We start from the raw sequence: 25,441 nt of genomic DNA on the forward strand, positions 1-25,441 counted from the left end.
TAAAGTTGAGGTTGTCTAAATGACCCATGATAAAGTTTGGGTTAGATAACTCATCATCCAATCACATTGGAAATAAGTGAGTTGAAAATAAATTGATAAATAAAATATAAATTTCAATTCACTTGTCTCCAATGTGATGTGATTGGATGATGAGATATATAAATTTCAACTCACTTGTCTCCAATGTGATTGGATGATGAGTTATTTAACTCAAACTTTATCATGGGTCATTTAGACAGCCCTAAAGTTGGGAGGTATTTTTCTTTTTTGAAACATTGGGAGGTAGATCATATCCGAAATGAATATATGATAAGTGTATGATATGATTGTTAAAAAGTAAAATTAAAAATCTGAAGACTGATTAGTCTGCAAAGATTAGATTAATTCAAAACTCACTTCAAGCCAAGCCGATAAGTAGTTGTCAATTTCCATTCTGTAAGAAAAAATGTAGTGTTTAGCTCTTGATCAACAGGATTGGGAGACAATGGTTTCATGAAATGCAGTCTATAAATTCCTGTAAAAGAACCACAAAAAGAAGAAGCAATTATAGTGTACTAGTGACTAATGTAGTGTGTGACCAATGAACAAAAAAAGGCTAAACATATATAAGAAAGAAAAAAAGGTCCCACCGAGATTTGAACTCGGGTTACTGGATTCAGAGTCCAATGTCCTGACCACTAGACCATGGGACCTTGATGATAAACTTTTACCAAATTTGTGTATTTTTACAAAACACTTCTTTATGTTTTTGTTTTTCAACTACAGTACATGGGAAGTAACTTTTTTATGTTTATGTGTTTCAATATTATTTTTCAGTAACATTTTTGTAAAAACATTCATAATAAACTTCACCACATTCAATTTTCAACTTCATTTCAAAATAATAATAATAATTTCAACTTATTCCTAAGTTCAAAAGAATTTCACTTACCAAACACCTCTAAAACATACCATCGTCCTGATTCAATCCCAAGATATGACAACAATTGTTAAACTCTCAATGTCAAGATACCTTACCTTAGGATATTTTGAAATCAACTACGGGTAATGAAATACTATTGCAATAGCAAATGCAAAATCAAAATTCTTCCACCAACAACTAAGTTTCAAACTGAAGAGATACATATTTAACGAGTAAAACTTCTGTAGCTATTCAATATATAAGCCATTGATGGGTTATTTTACGTCAACCATTTAGAGAATTTGAACAATATTGCGAGTTTGTGTCCTTTCATTATGTAACATTGTCAAGTTAAACTCCCAAAAAATGGAAATTCTTACCGTAGTACATTAGTACTTGTGCCTGTTAACAAGTTGAGGCTTAAAATGTCAAAACAACCTCCACCCGCGCAGTTTAACAGTAACAATCATTTTGTTCGAACATTGCAAACAAAATGAACGAGATGAAGCAAAAAGAATTGAAAGAGAAGAAATGTTATCTATTATTTACAATCAAAACAAATTCTATGTTGCTGTCTATGCTGCTGCTCCCTACGACCTATACAAATATCCAATTAAGACTACCTCAAAATTTTATCCAATAAAGACTAACTCAAAATTTCAGGGTAAACGACTGAATCATCTAGATCACTCTGAACAATTAAGACAATTCACACAATCTTCATGTCAGGTATCAACAGAGGCCATGTTAGAAAATTTTGCTGTTTTTTTCTGCTGCCACCAAAAGAACAACTTAGATACGCCTGCTCCCAGGGAAAAAAAATCACCAGTTCAAAAAATTAAAATTATATCTGTAAGGATGTATAACTAATCACATCATGAACAAGTATTTCAAATCATCCACTGTAAGACGGCTTTGACCACTACCACTTCCATCCTCTCCAAATGCAGATGAAACCATCTTTCGCTTCTTTTGCTGCCAGATAAAGAGAAAATAACTTTCTACCGTGAGCAATCACCAACATTGCATAGATAAAAGTACCACAGATAAATATTTTAAAAAATTGACACCACATTCACAGAGATGCAGTGACCAGAGAACTAAAATACCCAAATGTCACTAAACTCAACTATTGTGAACTCATTATGATCTAAGATCACTGTGAGTGATGAGCAGAATTTCAATCTCATTCCACATACATGGATTCCCCCCCCCCCAATCACTTTTCCCTCAAATGAATCCTTGTAAGTCACTAAAATACCCAAATGTCACGAAACTCAACTGTTGTGTTATGATCTAAGATCACTGTGAGTGATGAGCAGTATTTCAATCTCCTTCCACAAACGTCGTTTTTTCCCCATTACTTTTCCCTCAAATGAATCCTTTTAAGTCAATAAACTAATCATATTGCAATTTTCATATATCTTCTACTTACAAATTTAGATAGTGTTGCACCCTCCAGTCCTCCGAAGTACTAAACAACAATATATAACATGTCTACGACAACAATGAAAAAAGCAGCTTATATGTCACCAAGAAAAATACCTGTAGAGCTAAAATACGGTCTTCAACCGTATCCCTTACAGTTAACCGCAAAACTGTAACAGGACGAGTCTGTCCAATGCGATGAGCTCTGTCTATCGCTTGATCTTCAGTGGTGGGATTCCACCATAGATCTAGCATAAGAACATGGCAGGCTGCCACCATGTTCAGACCAAGACTAGCAGCCTTCAAAGACATAATCATAACAGATACCTGAAAGGAAACAGGTCAAACTTTACAATTATATTGAAGACAGAAATAGAGAGAGAGATATCATTGCTTAATGTATTTCCTAACCAATACAAAACCTTAATTCATTTGGTGGAATTGACTATCACTCACAATAATCATGGAATGGAAAATCTAAAACTTCATTTATTGATAGTCTTCTAAGACTTTACAAACCTCAGGGAGTGTGTTAAAATCTTTGACAGCTTTATCTCTTGCAATAACCGACATCGTTCCGTCAAGCCTTCTGTACTTAATTGAAGAATTCTTAAGACACGCTTCAAGCAAGTCTAGCATCCTCGTCCACTGAGAAAACACTATAGCTTTCCCTCCTACAGAACTAACTGAATCATTAGAACTTCCCTCGGTAAAGACACTTTGATTCTCAGAAAAATCATTTGATTTCCCATTGTCAGCACAAGAGGAGCTCCCAGAGCAGTCAGTACTTTCCCTCAAAGTGCCTTGCACAAAATGTTTTGGGGAGGTATGGCCATGTGGTTTAGACAATGACTGCAACACCTCAAGTGCAGCCTTTATTTTTGAAGAATCATGTGGCTGAGAAAGAGAACAAGGCTCAGATTCCTCCACCACAGAACCAGGTGAATGATCACATGACTGGTCAGATAGAGAACTGTTTAGGGTGGCTTTGTTAAACACTGAAGTCATGCTCAGTCGAGTTTTGCAATTAGTAGAAGGGCACTGATTGTCATCACCGGTAAGATGTTCACAAATGCACTGATTACAGAAAACGTGACCGCATACGGAGACAACTGCATCTTCAGGAGGATCCTGCATAGAAACCAAGTGAGAAGCATGTTAAGCAGAAGTCAGGGTTTTCAAATCTGCTTTACTGAGAAATATTGTAAATCATGATAATATGTTAATCAGAGAATAATTTAATTACTCTTAGCTTCAACTTTATCATGAGGGTTTAAAATGTTTGTGTCAATCATCCTTTCTACCTTTCATGGAAAGAAACAATTAGAAACAAGTCTCTGTCCCTGATTTATAGTCGACTCTTGTTTTGGTCCAACTTACCAAATAGGGGACCCCCAACCCAAAAGAAAAATAGAAAGTAAACCATAGTTCACAAATACAACTATCAGGATGCAAGCAAAGAGATACGAATATAAGAAATTCAGATATTTACTGATTAAGTAATTTATAAGTTATATTGCACCCAATGTAAAAGTCGTGAAAGGCATTGAGTAACTGTACTATTAGAAAAAACATAAGTATAATATCATCTAATGTATTGATTTCTAAGAAATTTAGTGGAATATTATGCTCTATCATTAACTCATCATCTTTGTTTCTCCTTTCTATCTAAAAATAACACTAACCTCAATAAAAAAAAACCTATGGGCACATTGAATCCCATATGGATATGCATTCATTCACAATGACTCATATATTAATTAAAAACACAAAAATATAGTCAAACGTACATTGCAGATACCACAAAGGGCCAAGGAAGCCTCTAAACATCGTACAAGGGATAACTGTTTCTCCTGAGGAAGCTTCTTTGCCATCTCAACTGAAGATTTCCACAGAGAGTTAGAATTGTAATGCTTGACAAGCAGAGGGTGATCACAAGCTTGTCTAAGGCGCAGAAGCATCAATAGAATGTTGACATAATTTTGCTTCACAGTTCCAGCATTAGCATATTCCTATGACAAGGATGCAGCAAAAAAAAAGAATTTAGTAAGCTCACAATGAAAATAAACTAAAAGGAGCAATCCTTTTGATAGGAGACTAGATAAACAGATTTTGACTAACCCATACCCAACTCTTTCAAACCTTTCTAAGGTGCAAGAGCTGATCATACCTGAAACTGAGCACGTGAATCAGCCTCTAGCCTTGAATAGAAATCACGCTCCTGCTTTGAAAATTCCACTTTCTTCAACTCTACGGATTTAGGTGGCAAGGAAATGATAGGTTCACCATCAAGAAGTGAGCCTACATAAAATGATATCAATTGCATGGTTAAAAAGGAAATAATAGGTTCACCATCAAGAAGTGAGCCTACATAAAATCATATCAATTGCATGGTTAAAAACAAGTTACAACCTAGTCTGACGGCAATCATTTAACTGAGTTATCTTATGTATAAGGAAACTGCTAGCAGTGCAAGATAAGGAAAATGTAAAAATCTATGATTAAAACCTGTTCAAATTTGATTACTATAAGATTTCTATTGCACAGATTTAACATAGAATGTAAAATTAAAGAGAAAAATATATACAAGACAAAAAATAGACTATACAATAAGACAGATGGAACAAAATAAGATAATAACAGACCAACTTAAGTGATTAAGCGGAATTATTGCATGCAAGCCTTACCCTTTGTCCTACGCAACATTATTGTCTTTAAGACGGCTTGTAGCTTTCTATACCCCTTTGATGGACTTCTGCTGATAGGGAGCTTAATTGTGGAACAGAATGATGTGTACACAGCATACGGATCATATCTTAAAAATCTAAAGTAACTATAGAGATCATCAATTGAATTTTGTATGGGAGTCCCAGACAAGAGCCATCTGCGCTTTGCTCGAAGACCACAACAGGCTCTTGAAACTTGAGTCCTGTGATTCTTTATACTTTGGGCCTCGTCCAGGACAACTCTAAACCAAGCCACCTTTGCAAGAGGACGAGCAGCCGCCTCAAGCATCGTATTGTCTAATCCCTTCTTGCCACTTCTACTCGAAGTAGGAGGGCATTTCCTTTTCTTACTTGGTGCAGCATGACCTTCATAAATTCCTTTTTCTTCATCTTCTTTGTCAACCAGAGGCTGCTTAGGGACTTCCATGCTGACAATTGAATAAGTTGTCAGGACAACATCATACTTGGCAAGCTCATAAGGATCTTTTGTTCGGTTGCTTCCATGGTACACTAGCACAGAGAGCTTTGCTTTGCAGGTTACCTTATTATTCAACTCCTCAGCCCATTGTCGTAGGACACTAGTTGGACAAACAACCAGGGTTCCGGCAGATGGCCTTCCCTTAGCATGCACAGCCAAATTCATGCTTGTGATTGAATTTCTACTAGACGTGTCCTGACAGATATCAGATTCTTTCTTCACTACACCATTCTCAGGAAGCGGGTCATCATCATCCAAATTCAAAGCTTCTAATTCATTTTTTCGTATGTTGTTGCATGTATTAAGCAATGGAGGCTTTTCCTTTAATATTAATGCAATAGTTGACACTGTTTTCCCAAGACCCTGCAAGAGAATAACTATATCAATAGAGTACAAGGATTACATGCATATTCACACCAAATAATCATCCCAAATTACAAGTAAAAAGTGCACCAACCTGATCATCAGCAAGAATTCCCCCACAGCAGTATAAACTTGATGTTTCCTTCTGAACCATCCATGATAAAGCAATTCTCTGAAAAAAAGAACTATTAGTTGGATGACCCAGAGATGCAAAGTAAGAAAGTAATCAGGACATCAAAGGAACATCTGGTTTAACTATATAAATGAAAAGGTCCTAACCAGGAGTCCGTATAACACACATTAAACCACTTCACCAAAGACTCCATACAGTAACAGTTAACAAATAATATAACTTCAAAAGGAAAGCAAACATGCGATGCAAACAATATTCCACCTTTGGAGATAACAGCTTAGTTTCTAAAAGTTGGAAACATTTTTTTGTCAGATTAAAGAACTATTGAAAAAATAATGAAGCAAAAATACAAGGAAAATCTTTTAGCTAAATGGCACCTTTTAATTTCCCCATACTCAAAAACAAGGGTGTGCTAGAGCTCACAGAAGTCAGAACCAACAAAGATACAAAACAGTGAATCACTAATTATTAATTGTTAAGCCTTGTGCGGCTACTCAGATTACTAAGGCAGCAAGGATGCAATTGCTAAGGGTCAAGATGATAGCTTGACTTGTACCACCTAGCACAAATGATAGGTATGGGTGAGGAAGGTGTGAGGCGTGAAATCTGATTGGGGAATTATTAAAGACCGAGAGAGTGAGAGAGGGAAGGTAGAGTTATTAAGTAAGGAATTAGAGCCTTAGGCATGGAGGAAACAGATTATTAAAGCACCACATTATTTCTATAGTGATTTCTTCTTCTGTGACTTAAGAGTGAGGAACCTGTGATTCTTGATCTCTATAATTGGTTGTTATCCATATTATCTATAAAAAAATAACTAGATCCTATTCTAGATACAGTCCATTAATTTACAAGATAAATCATAAAAACATTCCCAATTCAAACCTATCATTGATTCACAAATTCCAGATCAAGACATGATCTTTATCCTCATTCATTTCAATATGAACGCTGCTGCATGAGAGGCATAAATAGATGCAACTAAAACATATTTTTGGCAACATCAAAACAATTCAAAGATTAGACTTGCACAGTTACCTGATGTCGTAAAAGAGGAACTGCCAGCAACCCATCTGGTGGACTAACTTCTGACTTCGGCTGAGATAAATCCTGCAACCAATCATAGCATTTCACTCAAGTTTCAGACACGGAGGGCGTTATGAATTATTATATCATAATACGCTCAACAAGCACTGGTAAAAGTTTAAATTAGAAAATATAAGCTACAGTCTAGACAGAAGAAAAAAAAAACACTAAAACACAGTCCTAAATCTTTCAGACCCCCACCCAAAAAAATCCATATGCTATACCAAAGCAAATGAGATAACAATATTTAAATTATGCATGGCTTCCACTCGAGACAATTTCATCCATTCACATTCTGCCAGTTACTATTAAGTATTAACAGTACACTGTATACAAAGTGATTTGAAGTAAAAGCGCTAACCTGCAAAGCAACACGTAATATGTATTGTTCATCACGTGTCTTTGGTCTTGTGCCTCCCACCATACGAGGTTGGGTATAACCAGATCCAGAAGATCGTGACATATTAGGGGGATTCCCAAGTTCTGCAGACCGACTTATTGGAGCAGGGTGGCTGATGTGTTCAATTATGCAAACATCAGAGTCATCCTCAATTTTTGATGTTTCAGTAATTCCTTTAGAACCAACACTTCTATTATGGACTGGTTTACCTTCTTCTTCACTCATAGCAAAACTATATTGCTTCCCAGTGGCAACTGGTGCCTGGGAAATAGACAAAGACTTATGTAAGGATTTTGAATTCAAATTTCCAATATTTCCTGGAAATTTATAAGCACTTTCATCTATAATGTCTTCATAATAATTGGCTTTCTCAGTTGTTATAATTGTATCACTAGCCTCGCCTTTGACAAAATCATAACTCTGACATCCAATAGAAGGGAAAATGCCAGGTAATTGTTTCACCTCTTGACCTGCATTGAACTTGACATCATCGCTGTGAAAAGAATATTGGTACGGCATAATCAGTTCATCTCTTTCAGCTTTGACATGAAGCGATGGACCTTCACTTGAGATGTATGACGCACCGGTGGGAAGTTGCACTGATGCACTGTTTTCAATGAGAACATTACCCGGAAAAAATGAAGAATATTCAGTGTCTGCTAACATAAATTGATTATCATGAAAAGATATTCCACCCGTAGTGCTGGAATGCATGGCACTACACGCATGTGTTGAATCAGGGGAGGACTCCATTCTTGTAACCTCTATGTTCCCCATGATTTCTTCATTTTTCCAAACTTGAGGACAGCCCCCATTAGCCAACCAACCATCAGTGTGGGGAACAAAAGGTCTATTGTCCATACCCTGGTAACAATTCAAAGATGCATAGTAGGCACCAAAATCACTGGGAATATTGGAACCATGAAAAATAGTAGAATCAATTGGAGTTGCAGCAGGTGTAGATCTATCAGCATCCATAAATGGCATTTCAAAAGATGTACAGGAGTCATTTTCCTGCTGCATAGAATCTTCAATTATGTCTTTATAAAATGATCCGTAATTGTCAAGAGTTACGTCAACATTCTCAACGATAGAGGTGTGTGAAGCATCTGCAAGCAGGAAAAATAATCAGACTGACACCCGAAGTTTCAAGCATGACAATGTCTGAAGTAAATTTTTAAAAGAATGATTAAAAAGGGTCATAGTTTTTACATACATTTAGATTCTACATCATCTCCTCCATGCTGGATTAGGCCATCATTTTCACCCTTCCACTGACTCACATTCAAATTATCTCTGTAAACAGCTACGTAATTTGATTTTGCCTTTGCGTCCACCCTGTGTACAGGTATGGCACATTTAGAAACTCCTGTCCTTTCTCCGTGGTGGTAAACCTCATCACTTTCAACCAAAGAGAATGAGCCCTTGTAACCATTTGGGGAAGAGCAAGACTGTGATGAATTTCCCGGGTTTTCATGTTCACGGTCAACCACAAAATTCCCTGCAGAATCAGATCAACAATTGAGACCCTAGTCCTAGAATCTGACCAATATGAGCAGAATTGAGATATGACTGAACCCACTAAAAAATTTGGGAGTTGAGACCCTAATTAATAGGCGAGAGAAAAAAAAATCTACTGCAAAATAATCGCAACTAAACTACATATTGCATACGAGATCTAGAGTAACTAAAGAAAATGCTTATTTTGTAATCTTGAAAGACTAATGACAATGAACAAGGACAAGAATTAATGACAAGAAAAGGCCACCAAAATTTACTTACCATTCTGAAGTAGCAAATTATCATTGATGCAATATTCACCAGGTGAAACATTTTTCAAGGACGAATCTTCATGACTACTCTGCAGCAGATATCAAGACAATTATTATAATAGGTAATATTACATTAGAAATCTGTGAATTAAAAAGGGCCATAAAGCATTGGATTCAAAGTTCGACCATTCATCGGATAATGTGTCCAAAAAACATTCATATATATATTTTAAGCCAACAATAAAGCAACAGAAGCTATGACTTCCCATCCTCCATGCAAATTGTTAAGCCAACTTGCTCCGTCTCAAAAAGTAACTTCAGAATGTGAGCCAACTGTAACCGAACTACACGTACAAACAAACGTACACTAAATAGACACACCGATCAAAAGAAGTCCACGTTCAGAACAAAATCATTTTTTTGGCAACATCACAAGTCAACAAATACAGTTAATCAGCGAAAGGAAATCACGTAAAAGGAAGATTTATCTTCCGCTGAAGTTATACTCCATGTCGCCACGTAACTAATATGCAAACATGTACTAAGCCACCAGAAGCCGTAGTTGCATGGAACTTTCACTCTCCTAAATATCAAAGATGGCTTTAAGGATAAGGTGCTTCCAATTTTAGTGAATTGGGTGACTAGTGACTACACTGAAATGTCATTGGCAATTCCCAGGGACTATAACATACAGAAAATTTTACTTGGATAAACAAAAACCCACTTCAAAGCTGCATATACATTGGCATGAGTTAGTTAATATTCCTATGTTCCTGAATGAATTACTCTGCACAAAGCTGGAAGTAAATATACAACTGAATCAACCAATAGATTCCCCCATTGTTTGATAAGGAATTTACATACAGCATTATAATCACTTCAGTGGGTAGCCCTAACAATGAAATTTCACAACACAGAAGGGAAATCAAAATCAAATTCAAAGTGATATCATATCTGAGAATCTAACAAAGAGTAATGAAAATTAACATCGCAAACCTCGGAAGGATCGCGATCTTCATCGAGAACGCTGAGGATGGATTCAAGATCCATGGCAAGCCTTTCGTCATCGGAGGTGGCGGCGCCGTCCTGAAACGGCGCCGGCGGGAAGTCGAATTCCAAATCCGCCATCAAGCTAACTAAACCGTAATCAAAAACCCTAACTCGTTTTTCGTCTGATCTTGAAGCAATTGGAAGAATCGCATTCTACGCGGAGGAGAAAAAGGGTGCGAAGACGAAGACGAAGACTCGGTGATGGCGTGGTGGTGTGGATTGAGCGGAGGTTTCCGAGAAGGTTCGTGAATGATTCAACTTTTCGTCGATTGAGAAGAGAGAGAGGGGAAAGAAAAGTAATAACCAGCGATTGATCGTGAGAATGTGGAGTAGGTTTAAATAGGGTTTGGAGTTTCTAGATAAAAAAGAGGGGTGCGCATGTTAACTTAACGTGTGCACTGTCATCTTATTGGGTTGTTATTCAACTTGTAGTCGCGCGGGGATATGGAGAGAGAATCAGCACGTGACTTATACGTCGTCGTTTTCGTCAACAATCGCACCGCACCAATTAACGTAGGTAACTTATGTCACACGTTTGATATATTCATGGAAAATCAAAAATAAACAAATATTTTAAAATCTAGTAAGATTTTATATTAATGGATATGTCTTTAAATGATCTTATAAGATTAAGATTCTTATAGAGATTGTCTTCTTCACTCGGACTCTTATTCTTATTCCTATTATCGTTACAAAGAAGCATTAACCCTCGAACCTAAGGCGATGTCAAGCATGGTTCATTTGAAAACCGAAGCTCCATGCTTCGCAATAACAATTGTAAGAGACCAAAGTGCTTGTGAAACCCAATCCTCATACCTTATCTCTTCTTCTCTTTTGCAGCTCAGACACGGTTCTCTTGTCTCGTCTCTCTCACTCTCTCCCTAAAGATCAATAATTTTGTTTTTGACCCTTCTATAATTCTTGTAAGCATTTAAGAAATGGAATTGACCACAAAACTCCACATTAGAGGTTGTCAAACAAACAATTATTCTAAAAGCTTAAAGAGTATGTTTGAGTTTGCTCATCTCAGCTTGAAGCGTAAACAATGCACATGTGTTAACTTCTCATACATTTTATGAACCACCACATGTAAACATAAGTTGGTGATGAAGCACCTTCACAAATGTTGTGCCCGAAATCCTGACAACCTACAAATATCTATTAGCAATTTCCGTTGACAAAAATCACAAATAATATGGAAATTGTCTCAACTTCTCACTCACTTATGTCCTACTCAAATTTTGCTTGATTTTTAGTTTGAAAATATGTTTAAGTAATTGGAATTCGAAATCACACATTCCAATGCCCTAAATGTGAAAGAGGTTTTGAACTTTCATTGGTTGAAAGTACTTTCAAACTGAAAACCAAACAAACACTCACGGGTCATTCCTTGGATTTTGATTTTCCTGCAACCTCTCATCGACTATTTCTTCATGATGTGTCACAATTATGAATACTAATCCAACATCCACGTTACACCCTATCAGTGAACCCTAATTAAACTCAGTATTTATTTAAATTTAAATCACTAATATGTTATGATTTAATGCTACAAACTTACGTGACACATTATCATTAACAAATGTAAATCTGTTTAAAAACTGTGATAATTGCATTCCTTGTTACTCAATTTGAATTCTAAATTATTGGTAATACTTGATTATCGATTCAAAATTACTAGAGGTTTTTCAGTCAACTACTAACCCTAAATAATAAAATCTTATATTATCTTACTCTACATAACAACATCATAATACTTGAAAATCTAATATAACTTAACAAACCGATAATCCTTACAAATCGCCTCAAAATCATATATCTTAACAGATACTATCTCTCAAAAAAAAGATATAGTTGATCCATGACCACAATATATATTTGTCTAGATTCTAATTTATATTGGCCTTTTTGTTTTGCTATTGTTGAGTCGAGACCCAGCCCAAATAGAAAATGAAGCTGATCTGAACCAGAGCAAATAAATATCACGACGAAGCAAATTCACCAGAACACTCTCGTTCCGTACGATCGAAGAATCTCAAATCGCCGGCACCGAACTCCTCCAACACTCATCACTGTCACCACCCATCACTTTCCCGGAAAATAATCCCAACACTTCTCCTTCAAATCATTTTCTGGTACAATTCACTTCCTACTCTTTTCCCCAATTTGTTTCCCCCTTCTGTAAATAGGGTTTCCATGTTTTTAGTTTTTAATTTTCTGATGGGGAGGATGAAGAATTTTGTAATGTCACTGTGTTGATTTGAATTGTTGACTGTGATTTGCTACCTGCAGATTTGGGATTATGGGGTTCCAGTGTGTGCATTGATGTCATTGTTGTTGATTGTGATTCGCTAGCTTTGCAGAAATCGAGGGAATGGTATTGGAATTTCTCTCCCTCTCTCTCTCTCTATTCATTGTGATTGGCTAGCTGGCAAAACTTTATTGTGGATGCATTTAGATTTTTAATTTCTAGAAATGCAGTGTGTCATGTATATAGCATGTTGCAAGGTCATTGTTCTGTTACATGAAACTGTTGCTCAACAAACTTATGTGTGTTGATCTTACTTATTTGTTATTTGTGTCGGCGGGAAGTATGGTGTGTTATTAAATAAGGAGTCAGTGATTTTAAGTTTTTTCTGAAGTGAAAGTACTTCAAGTAAAGGGAGCGCGATTCTTCGGTTGAGGGTTTTACCGCATAAATTATGTTTTTTCTGTTTTTCTACTTTTGGAATGTGTGGTAACCTGGTAACAATGATTTCCAAAGGTTTTGTCAATTTTACCAATTTTGCTCGAAGTATCTGTATGTGAACTGATTGTAGGCTATTTTGTGCATACTGCATGGATGGGAATGCAGTAACTCCCATATATGTCATGGCAATGATAATGTTGATGATTTTTATCTTTTGATTCATTTGTGTTAAGGCTGCGTCAAAGAAAGTTATCACAAGGGAAGAGTGGGAGAAGAAGCTTAACGATGTGAAAATTAGGAAAGAAGACATGAATAAATTGGTAATGAATTTCCTTGTCACTGAGGGTTATGTTGAAGCTGCTGAGAAATTCCGAAAGGAGTCTGGAACCGAACGTATCCTCTTTTTGCTTTCTGTCTTTTTTTATTTATTATTTTTTGCTTGGTGGTGGGCGTGAGAGCATCTTCTCTGTCAATCTGTGCTTGTCCTTATGGATCTACAGCAGACATAGATCTTGCGACAATCACTGATCGCATGGCTGTAAAGAAGGCAGTACAAAGTGGTAATGTTGAGGATGCAATCGAAAAAGTGAATGACTTAAATCCTGAGGTGAGCTTCCCATTCCTTTATTTCTTACAACTTCTCATTTCTATGTATCCTTATCTCCTTTACTTTTAGTTCGTATGCAATACACATAATGCATGCATTGCTCATGAGTGTGATCAATCTAATGCATTAGGTTAATAGGATGTGATATGCCCTTCTTTGAATTGATTATCTTGCTGTGTCCTACCCAACTATCCTTGCTTGTTTAACACCATATTCTTACTAGGATAACATCATAAGTATATCACTATCATCTACGATGGCAATGTGACCTGCATAAAAATACTGTTATTGTGCTCAATTATATTCTTTACTTCACTCCTAGATTTTTTTTCTTTTTATTGTTCTTCTGATTTTTTATTTTATTTCTTATGTTCCACATTTTTTCAATGAATTTTTTCCCTGGGGTCAGTTTGGTATCCTAATGGATTAGGTTTTTATGAAAACTTGTATGGCATAACAATCTTTTCATTTATATCTTGCCTTTCTTGTATTTGCTACTTTTGTTTGCTATATTTTTAAAAGCATTGCAAACCAAGCATCACAAACTAAACATTTTCGTTCTCATAAGAACATTCATCCATCATCATCTTGTGCATCTGTTCTACAAACTTACATATTTCCTGTATAATACTCTATGCAGATACTGGATACAAACCCCCAACTATTTTTCCATCTTCAACAGCAGCGATTGATAGAACTAATCCGAAATGGAAAAGTAGAGGAAGCTCTAGAGTTTGCTCAGGAGGAACTTGCTCCAAGGGGAGAGGAAAATGTAAATCTCATCAAGTGAATTTTGCATATCTTTGATCACCTGTAGCTAGGATAGGAAAACTACAGAATAGGAAAATCAATTGTTGTAGTGTGAAACTTTTTGTAATTGGCTGCACAATCCTGGTGCTAACACTTGCTTTAAATTTGGATTCCAGCATAGCTTTTTGGAAGAGTTGGAGAGGACTGTTGCACTGCTTGCCTTTGAAGATGTCTCTAACTGTCCTGTTGGCGAGCTTCTTGACATATCACAGCGTCTAAAAACAGCAAGTGAGGTGAATGCGGCCATACTTACTAGCCAGAGCCATGAAAAAGGTTTGTGTTTTCTGCAAAACTCTGCTTAGTTTATATAATTTGGGTATGTGAGCCTGGTTATAAATCTGACTTGGCTATTTAATTTATCTGATTAGTGTGTGTAATTTATATGCATTGCTTGTGATTGGTAAATAATGTCTGCTGAATAGCTACTGTTTTGTTGTAACTTGTAAAATTTGTGAACATAATAGAAGCATTCCAAATTCTCCCAATAAAACAATCACTGTTTTGGTTGTACGCATGAACCAAATCTGATGATATATGCCCAAAAAGATGGATTCAACCTTGTAGTGCTTGAAAGTGGTTAACTATCTCACATTATGCTTGCTTTCTCGAATCGATTCAAGGGAATATTGAGATGACCAAGTGTTCATAACTTCACATACTAGGACCAACCATTTTGTAGCTTGTGGATGTCAAACATTATGTTTATATGTGCTTTATGTCTTCCCTCTGCACTCTTAGGAAATACTTGGCTTGAATTTCTAGGAATGGTCAGCGGTGTTCGACTAGTGCAATTGAATTAGAATCCACTAGAGATGAATATCAACTGGAAAATCTTCTTATTTTGTTTATAGTTTTATTATAGTATATTTATTTATTTATTTTCTTGAAAGTTATATACATTAATTTGGAGTATTTTGGAAACCACTTTTTTTAATGCTTAGCACGAGGATAATGCTGACTTCAAAATATTGTATGCATGTATGAATCCTTGAGTGTCTTGGAGTTAGGTTATTTTTCTTTCTATTTCTATGTCTAATTTGTTTTAATTTTCTGTTAAGATGGTTTGTTGTTTGACTTGTTTCTGAAATGTTGAAAGAACTTCCATTTACTCTGCAATGTTTTATTATCCTTCGAATTTGTTAATGATACGCTCCAGAGTTTGGTAGCACTGATTTTTTTTGTTTTCTTTTTTGCATTAGACCCAAAACTTCCAAGCTTGTTGAAGATGCTGATCTGGGCCCAAAACCAGCTGGATGAGAAAGCTGCATATCCTCACATAAATGATATTTCCAAAGCAACATTAGAAGATCCTGCAGTTTGAATACTCATGAAGCTTCAATTTCAATTTGGAGCTGTTAGGATCTAGATGAAGATATTGCTGTCATTGGCATTTAAAATTGTGTATTGGTTCAATGGGAAAGATATTTATTAACATTTATGTCCATTTTCCCCGAGATAGCTTTTCCAGATATTTTTATACCATTGTACAAAGAGTTTCGGTACAGTCATAAATTATTTTCTTCAGTTACAAATTGTTAATGTGTTTTGTTGCGCGTTAAGGTTTTTGGCGATGTCAATAAAAGTTGGCCCCATCAGGCCTCTGTCACTCTTATTAATGAAACAGTGCTCTGGTAGTCTGGTAAAAAAAGGTGAAGAAAACGCGTGCCTGCTTACCCCAGAGAACACGTTCCTTCCAAACATTGTCAGTACAATTATTTAGAGAAATGTTACTGTTTCTCTTTGTACTCTGATAGACATAGATGAAGAATATAAACTGAGAATTCTGCAGGATTGTGCTGTTTTCCTTTGCAACTCTTTTCTGGGAAATTAAACATTCATGTAAAAGTTACAAATTATGTAAAATGGTTTGTTTTATCAAGCAACAATTCAGTAAACTAACAAGATTTCCAACTTTTGATAGAAGTGGAGGATGTACAGTACAGGAACATAAAGGGTGTGAACAAGATCCTAGAAAAACTCTGCAAAGCTGTTCTTAACCTTGGAATCAAGAAGCATTCAAAAGAACATAAATACCAAATTTAACATGAGAAAACAAAAGTCACTTGGTTTTGATCCAAAGAACATAAATCCAGGTTGTGTTGTTGATGTCTTTGAGCTCCTGGACTCTGAAATCACCAGCGAATTTCTTTGTAGCATCTACATGATGATGGCAACAGCCCTCATCAAAGTTGAGGGCATAGCTTGAAGGATCATATTGGAACTTGAGCTGGTTCTTTCCTCCACCATTCTTCAAAGCCTTTTTTATTGCAGCCCTCATCCTCCAAAACAAGCTTCTGCAACGCTTCTTGCCATAAGCATTCACCCATTCCAAATGCTGCAACAGACCCATGTTCAACTTCACCCAAAAAGAGATTGCTTGAGGGAATGAAGGAATTTTGCTCTAGCTAACACAATAACCAGGTGGAAAGGGTGAATATTTATAATAGGAATGGCAGAAGAGACAGGGTAGTATTAGCTAGCAATAGCAACTAGCATCATCGTCTTTTCATAACTTTGTAGTCACAAGTCAGGGACGGAGAGAACAGTATTGAGGGTGTGGGAATGCTGGAAAAGGGTTGAAACTTTAGGTGATGGGGTTGGAGAGGAAGAAACACTGAAATAGAAAGTGAAATCTATCTTTTTGGTGTTTCAAAGAAGCTTGGTTTGGTGGTGCATATATCTATAGAGAGTGACGTTGGGATGCTAAAATTCCATCCTATGCTTCCTATTAGATTGAGGGTTGATTAATAGTATTAGAGAAGAGAATACAAGTGGGGTTGTTTTGGGCAGAGAGCCTCAAAGTCTAATAAGGTCGTATCACTATCATATCAGGAATCAGAAAATTGAATTCCGAATGTTGTTGTGATTGACAGAATAACGAGAATTTCATTTCAGTATAATAAATCCCTACTTCCCTTATTTTCTCTACTAAAACCATTTTCTCTCAAATTGCTTGATTCTAGGGGATTACCTTTGCAATTGCTTGATGATCACCTAAAAGTATCACAACTAGTGATTAATTACTTTGAAAATGTTAATAAAATAATTTAATCAATTGTGATCCTTATTTTACTTTTTAAAGTTAGTACACTCACTTTAGGAAATAGACTGTCAGTTTATTCCAAAAATCAATTATCTCCTAAGATATATTCTTCTCATAGTACTATATTTCAAAATTCAAAATATCTGTAAATCAAATTTCATGAGTTGTCTACAGCTATTTATTTATTTTACTTACTGTGAATTTATACTTTCTATATTTGGCACAGTCCTCAGCTAGTCTTAAGCAACTAATAAGAAAGTCTGCAATTTCACTCTAGTGACTAGAGTCTGTCTTGGAAGTTAGTCACAGAATCTGCAAATGAGTGAAATCACTACTGTCTATTTCCCATACAAACACAACTGCACCAGTTGAATGAGTCTCTCTAGTCTCTACTCTAGAAAAGAGATTACATAATGGACCAAAAATATAAAAGAAAAGGGTTTTCATACATTCAAATTTCTCTTCTATCTCATTTCTCTTCATCTTCTCTTCTTATTTCTGTATTTAGTTTTCTCATAACATCATATATTATATATGTATATTATCTCTTTTATTTCTATCTGAGTTAATTTGTAACAAGAGTAGGTTTTTATTGAAAAGAAAAGGACTTGTCCTAGGAGTAAAAACCACATCAAATGGGGGATGAAACTTCATAGTGATCAATCAAATCAAAACACCTTTTTGGTCCTAACTGCTTTGTCTCCCACACAAGCCAAATCAGAAACCATGTGGGTTTCTCTGTATTACCTTCTGCGTCGCTTTTTGTCTTCGTCTATAAAGTCTTTTTTGACTTTTGCTTTATTCACCACATAACATATTCTGATTAAATTCCCTCGTCTCATTCTGCTTGTGCTCCTTGCCTACTGCCCCCCTCTGTGCATCTTGTGGGGATACCCTTCGGATGACTTGTCATTCTTAAGCCAACAGAGCAACTCTTGGCACCCTATGCAAAGTCCTTATCTCTTAACTACAATTCCAAATGTGTCCAATTGGATTTTGGTACTAATATAACAAGTCATTGGTGGTTCGAATGATACCTATGTTTTATTTCTCTAAAATAATGTTTCCGATTCAAGTCTTATAGGTGGAAAAAACATCATTTGAAGAGCTAAAACTACTAGGATACAAATATTCGCAACTTGAGCATAATTGTCTCATGCAAAGATACTTGTCTTAAAAAGAATTGGATTTTTATCTTTATAAGCTTTTGGTGATTTTTTTTTTTTGAAAGAAACTTTTGGTGATTTTTGTTTCCCCTTTTATTCTTGTTGATAGTGTTAGGTCATGTGCCAACTTAAAAGCCCTTAAATTGAACCAAACCCACCCATCCCCTATTTCTTATTTTGCATGCCCTTTTAAAATGTTGTAGCTGTTTAGGCCCATTCATTTTTACCAATCTTTAACTAGCTAACAAATCCTTTGCTACCACTAAGTCTTTGTCATTCAGAACAAGCAATTAGTCATAGTCATGCATTTTTAAGTTCCCAAGAATTGAACAAATTAATGAAGGGTTTCATCCATAGGTATAGTAGCTTTCCTTATTCCCTCTTTTGGTCATGTAGTTAATTTTAGAGCCCATCTACATACAGCTAGGGTCTCTATGCTTCTCTGTCATGTCAACATAATCTAATTGGTGATTTCAACAATGGGCCCTGGGCTTGAAAGTAGAGACTAGAGAGTACATGCAAAAACCCAACAAGCCATTTTGAGCACCTAAGTAAACTTTACAGAACTGGTAAAGGGGGAAAACAGAAATTGTCAGTAGCAAAAAAAGTAAAAAAAGAATATTGCTATGCATGTTTATAAATGCCAAACGGCAAAGGCATGTTAGAGCAATAATGGGCAACACATGTTGATGAACAGTGCTAGTGCTAATAATGGCCTCATGGGTAGTCCATTTTTCATTCTTAAAGTTGCATGATTTAATGCGTTTATTAATTTAGGCCGTGTTTGTATAAATAATTTAATTAAACGCTAATGTCAACAAGAGTTTTTTTTTTTTACGGAGTCAACAAGAGTTAATTTCAAAAAATTATTGAAATAATATGAAAATATGTTATAGGTTAACATAAATTCTTATTAATAAGCTAATCTAAAACACTTATAAAAATAAGTTCAAAACAACTTATAAATAGACTATGTGTTATGTATATAAATTCTTTTAAACACTTACATAAATGCATATTTTATCCGATAAACTCATATAAGCTATTCTAAATAAGGTTTTGGGTTACTAATCACATGCCATGGTTATTGCTTGTTTGATGTTGCTGACATTAAAAAAATCACAATCATGGTACACCAAATCTTGAAAGGTGAAAGCAGATAAAGATGCTAGATTGCAAAAGCATGCAGAATTATTAAACCCTAGTAGTAGTGTTTGCTTAATGAGAAAAAACATTGGGCAATTTTTTGGGTAAACACACCTATGCCTATAGCCGAACTAGTGTTTGCTTAATGAGAAAAAAAGTGTGGAAGATCCCACATTTCATGTATCATGCTGTGTGTGCTGCTGCACTGCACATGTATCTTTCTCAAATGGATTTGCTTCCAAGCTACTATCTTTTTAGATGCTTTACCAGCGTGTTCCTCTTGGATCTCTCTTGTTTCTTTGGATTTGTTACTTTGCATGCCTACAAGATGCCATTTTTTTTTTTATTTCTCACCTTTCTAGGTTGAAGCAAGATATCATTCCTTCCGATTTAAGGCTTATGAGGCAACATAGGGCTCATAATTTTGTCCATGTGATCATTCTAAGATCTTGTTTCATAATTCATAAATGGAAAATGATACCTAAACATATGCACAATATAATCACACGGGTTTTGTGACGGTAAAAAATACCTACAAATGGTGTATGTTAATAGAAATTGTTGAATATATAATTGTGAGTAACTGACACAAGATGCACACATGCAATATGAAAACAATTTGTGGCAATTTCAAACGGTTACAATGTAACTTTTTTTATGATATGCATGCACACTCTATGTAGTTGTGTGTCCAATGTATGTCACAATGTGAGAGTTTATGTATCAAGACTCTCATAATTAGTTTAACTATGTGTTTGTGCGAGAGTAGAGTGTTTATTTTCTTTGGAATTCCAAATCAACACTTTTCATGAGTACAAACGTCAAATGAAGAAGAATGTTACATTTACATGAAGTGAGCACAACTTCTTCAAAAAAGAGTCTATGTGCTTGTTTGGTTTTTAATTGGTTGAAAATCACGTTCTAGCATTGAAATGCGTCCATTGAAATGCATAAACTCAAGTTTCAAGGGACACAATGTGAAAGAAGCACTATGGAGCGCTGACGATTGACCTCAATAAATCAAATAATAACATTAGGTTATGCTATTTAGAAATTCTGATTCCTTGCAGAAATCAAATTCATATAGCTCATATTTTGAGTTGAAATAGATAACTCGTAGCGGGGTCCAAATCCTTAAACATGAGAATTTAAAAAAATTCTAACACTTTGATAAATTTATAAATATCTAAATTGCAGGTTGATCGGGGTGACCAAGCTACTCGGTGAGAAGGAGTAGCGGAGAAAAGCAGGGGCGATGGTGAGCCGGCGAGCTGGACGTTCTCGGGAGAGACTCCTGCAAGGGACTCTGATGCTAAAGTAAGTAAGAGTATGAGGAATGAGTGTGATGAAGTGAAGAGAATGAGTTACCTTAACATGGAGAAGGAACCCTCCTTATATACACGAAGGGAAATTAGGGTTGGAGCCATGCAACGTCATGCATGGCTCGTACTTGGTTCATCCGGGGCCGTTGGATCCTCTGTTGCTACATGGTGGGCCCGGTGATTGTCTTGTACTCAAAAGGGAAGTCTCCCCCGTCCCAAGTGGGTCGGGAGGAGGTAGCGATCGTTTATCGGGTGATCTTTCCATTAGGTCCACTCCGGTCGCCCGTTCAAGGGTTTCCTGGAGCGGTGATCGTCCACAGGCGGTGGTGGTCGTTCCATTAGGTTTCCGCCCTGGTCGTCCGTGCCAGAGTTTCCCAGAACACGGGCTTAAATGCGTAATGCTATAAACTATCATAGATTGGTGACATGGACAAAACATGGTATGCCAATGTCCATCATAATTTCAGTTTTCTAATTGAGAAGAAATCAAATTGATATGTTTATTCCCCAAAATATATAAAGTAGCATGTAATAAAATTACACCATATTGTTTAGCTAGATTAACCCAAGAGTCCACTCTCAGTCTCATCTATATCATTGTTGTGCTGCCTACCCATACCAAGAGGGATAACACAAGTACACAACACTGCTCACTATCAAAGTTCCAAGTACCACCTAAGATTCCACGCCAGAATGAGATTATTCTAATAAAATTCTGCTCAAATTTTTGTTTGTAACCTGCTCAGATCTTTGGGGAATCCGGAGAGTAACCATCTTTATCCCAAACTCTAACATAAAATTGGACAATAACCACCAAATGTTCGATATGTTCTCACAAGAAAATCTTTGATTTCTCCAGCGTCACATATTCTTCCTAGCTAGTCGATGCTCACAACCCCAACTCTGTCTTTGACTTCTCCGTCACCATTCTCCACATCTCTCACCTTTTTATATTATCACATTCCCCACTTCACCATTGACACAAAAAACATTGAAGCTAGCTACTAGTGATCGAAAAACATCACTTTTATTTTCATAATCTCAATGGGTTCTCTCCGCTCTTCACCGCCACCATCACCATCCCTTGAATCCCATCTTTCAAATTACGCTGTGGTTGCTGTGTTTTGTCCAAGAGAACCAGCCCCAGATGTTACTCTCTCAAATTCAATTGAAATTTATCACCCTTCCATGAACACATGGACCTATGTTTCATCAATTCCTGGCCTACTCCATGACCAAGTTTTGAAAGGGTTTGCTATGGTTTCTCTAGGAGATTTTATCTACATAATTGGTGGCCAAATTTGTCACAAAGAAATGGTTCATGTCAATGATGAATCTGCTGATTTTGTTGATGAGGGCATCCAAGTTGTCACAAATGTTCTCCGTTACAACGTGAGAACCAACCAATGGTTCACATGTGCACCCTTATCCGTGGCAAGGTATGACTTTGCTTGCACTGTCTCTGACAACAAAATCTACGTGGCAGGAGGGAAGTCCACGCTGGCAAGTGCACGAGGGATCTCGTCGTCTGAGGTGTACGACCCCGATCTTGACATATGGATGACTCTGCCTAATTTGCACACTCTAAGGTACAAGTGTACAGGGGTGACATGGCAGGGAAATGTTTACATAGTGGGGGGTTTTGCTGAGAGGGAGGACTCGGATAAGACAATGCCAAGCATAGTGGAACGCAGCTCTGCTGAGGTGTATGACACGCAAGCAGGGAGGTGGGAGTTGATAACGGGGATGTGGCAACTGGACGTGCCACCTAATCAGATTGTGGCTGTGAATGACACACTTTTCAGCTCGGGGGATTGCTTGAATGCATGGAAGGGACACATTGAGGCTTATGATGGGAAGCTTTGGAATGAAGTTGAGGGTTCCCGCAAGCAAAGCCTACTTTCCACGTTGGAGGATCACAACATTGTTCAACGACTTTACTTGACTATGGTGCCAATTGGGACTCGGTTGTTTTTCTTGGCAGGTTATAGAGTAGGGGAGTTAGGAAGAACAATGTCTGTTGTCCACATGTTTGACACATCAGCGACATGTGATGCATGGAGGAGCTTTGAGCCAATGGAACTAGAAGGTGAGAGAGAGCTTTGTAGCCATTGTTGTGTTGTGCAACTATCATAGAATAATTAAATCCTGAAAAAAAACGTGAATCAAATGTTTGGAAACACTTTTACAATTGATTCTGATGGCAGAATTAATTATGAGTAAAAGTTTCTATAGGTAATATCTAAATTTTGAAATTAATTATAATGAAAAAGAAGTTCATCCAAACATACTAAAAATGATGATGTCTGATTAGTAGCTTATATAGTATACGCAATCCATGCATAATTTTATAGCATATTGACTGTGATTTCAAATTGTCCTCGGTTTGATTGATCTTTTCAGAACAAATCCACAGCATTGCTACCAAATTTAACAACAACAAAAAAATTATTCATAGAGGTTCTTTAACTTGAATTTGGATTCTCTGCAACCCTCTTGCCTCTACCGCACATAAAACAACCTATCATAATTAATTGCTAAAAATTTCAATTAATTGGATCTTCACGCAACTTTTAAAATTCAAATTCAATGGTTATGATCATTCAGAAAGGAGCTTTAAATGATTTTTTTGTATTTAACTTATTTCGATGTTGAAAATTAGAAACGATTAAATTTATAATTAAATATACTAATGAACATTACTAAGATCTTTGATTCCCCTTGAATCAATGCCACTATGTCAGCTCAACTATATATACTGGTTTAAAGAGAATTATGAAGTAATGTTGTTTAAATAAAGTAATATACATGTTTTTAGGATGTGAGGCCTCAAATTTTCTGATTTATCAAAAAAAGATGTGAGGCCTGAATATCAGTTTTGTATGTGTAAAATTCATTTTAATGATACTCATCCAAACTCACACACTAATATGAGATTAATGTGAAAAAACACTATTGCTTACTAGTAAAACCTTGGCAAAGGGGAAGGTTTCTGTTCTTTATTATAGGTCTTGTTTTGGGTCAAAGGCTCCACTTCATTTAAACAGACAAAGCAATGATAGAGATCCTTTTAGAGGACACAAGCTTCCCATGCCCCACCCACTCTCATTTGTAGGCTCAAATATGAACTCTCGAAGCCCATATGGGGCCCTCTACTTGGACCAAAGCCCCCAGCATGGAGGGTTTAAAAGCCCAATCCCCATTCAAAGGCTTTATTTTCTTGCGATCGAGTGGGTCAACTCTGAGAGAACCTTTGTTTAATTTACCATCATGAAAAGAAGAGAAAGTAGGCATTGTATTGCATCTTTCACGTGAACGATGGTCTGAGGAGTGAGGACTTAGTCCCGTGCGCAAGCCACACGCACCCTGCCTGCTTGACTGACCCCTTTATGATATGGTCCCATCCTTTATGACTTTTTTCACAGAAAAAATAAAAACCTACATGATTTTGTTTTTCACAATTTTTACATCCACCTAAAATCAAAAATTAGAGAACAATATAAAACGAGAAATATAGAAGATAGGGCGAGTGATGAAATATTAGTGAAGAGAGTGATATAAAGAAAAAAAAAAAGTTAAAGTTGTGTGTATAAATGTATCATGGACGTTTTTGTTTTTTGGATTATGTACAACTTAGTGTGTGTTTGGAAAACTCATTCAGGATACACGTTTGGCCCCGATCCACGTTTACAGAAGCAAGAAATAGTTGCTTTTGGATTTCTGGATCCACGTTTGGCCTCTCCAAATTTGAAACCAAACACACACTTAAAAGAACAAGGAGTTCATCAGTTCATGCAAGCTTTGGTATCGAAGAATTGGTAGAACCATGTTTTTGAGGAAGAAGAGGAAATGTGTGTCTTGATTGACAACCAACAAACACGATGTTGATGAGCAACGAGATCATCACGAGGACTCTGTTGAGTTCTCGAGCTAAGTTGCTAAGCAACGAGAATGTTAGGATGATTTGAGTTGAACTCTCGAGATAAGTTGTCAAGCAATAAGACATTTCGATGATTCATGTTGATTGTTGTATTCTCAAACTAAGCTGTCAAGCAGCAAGACCATTGGGAGAAATTTTTGTTAGAATCCTTAGTCTAAGTTTGTTCGAAGACCTAACATTTTGAACTTAAGAAAATTTGTCTCATTAAGTTATGAATGTAGGAGACTGTTAATTGTCTCAAAGAGGTCAAAGACATTGAGCCTAAACTTAGTCTGAAAATAAAGAGGATATAGAGAAAAAAAAAAGGGACAATCATTTCCTCTTCAAAACATATCAAATATATTGGATTTTTTTTTATACATCAGAAAAATAGTAAAAGAA

General features: G+C 36.3%; 3 protein-coding genes and 1 non-coding gene across 6 annotated transcripts; 2 read left to right on the plus strand and 2 right to left on the minus strand.

Moving 5' to 3' along the window:
- Window positions 1–620: 620 nt before the first annotated feature.
- On the minus strand, window positions 621–692 carry TRNAQ-CUG (transfer RNA glutamine (anticodon CUG)). The gene has a single exon. It is a non-coding gene; the product is annotated as a tRNA-Gln (tRNA).
- Window positions 693–1,418: 726 nt separating this feature from the next.
- On the minus strand, window positions 1,419–10,656 carry LOC130721987 (helicase-like transcription factor CHR28). Of its 3 annotated transcripts, XM_057572578.1 has the most exons (13): window positions 10,284–10,656; window positions 9,298–9,376; window positions 8,732–9,016; window positions 7,978–8,624; window positions 7,477–7,776; window positions 7,068–7,139; window positions 5,991–6,068; window positions 5,017–5,896; window positions 4,500–4,630; window positions 4,120–4,341; window positions 2,849–3,460; window positions 2,447–2,656; window positions 1,419–1,876 (listed from the first exon to the last, which is right to left on the minus strand). In XM_057572578.1, exons 1-13 carry the CDS (start codon window positions 10,413–10,415, stop codon window positions 1,772–1,774), a joined length of 3,753 nt encoding a protein of 1,250 aa, XP_057428561.1. In that variant the 5' UTR covers window positions 10,416–10,656; the 3' UTR covers window positions 1,419–1,771. The 3 variants fall into 3 exon arrangements, with proteins under 3 accessions (XP_057428561.1, XP_057428560.1, XP_057428559.1); XM_057572577.1 differs by having other exon boundaries at window positions 7,477–8,624; window positions 9,298–9,371; XM_057572576.1 differs by having other exon boundaries at window positions 7,477–8,624.
- Window positions 10,657–12,662: 2,006 nt separating this feature from the next.
- On the plus strand, window positions 12,663–15,975 carry LOC130724219 (protein GID8 homolog). The gene is given in 7 exon segments (XM_057575404.1): window positions 12,663–12,689; window positions 12,691–12,714; window positions 13,260–13,419; window positions 13,527–13,633; window positions 14,274–14,405; window positions 14,560–14,716; window positions 15,643–15,975. Coding segments are annotated over 7 exon segments (729 nt in total). The 3' UTR covers window positions 15,765–15,975.
- Window positions 15,976–21,843: 5,868 nt separating this feature from the next.
- LOC130723858 (uncharacterized) lies at window positions 21,844–23,406 on the plus strand. Its single transcript, XM_057575002.1, has one exon. The coding sequence runs from the start codon at window positions 22,165–22,167 to the stop codon at window positions 23,254–23,256; it is 1,092 nt and encodes a 363-aa protein (XP_057430985.1). The 5' UTR covers window positions 21,844–22,164; the 3' UTR covers window positions 23,257–23,406.
- Window positions 23,407–25,441: the final 2,035 nt, after the last annotated feature.

Source organism: Lotus japonicus, chromosome 6 (assembly GCF_012489685.1).
Source record: "Lotus japonicus ecotype B-129 chromosome 6, LjGifu_v1.2".
NCBI lineage: Eukaryota > Viridiplantae > Streptophyta > Magnoliopsida > Fabales > Fabaceae > Lotus > Lotus japonicus.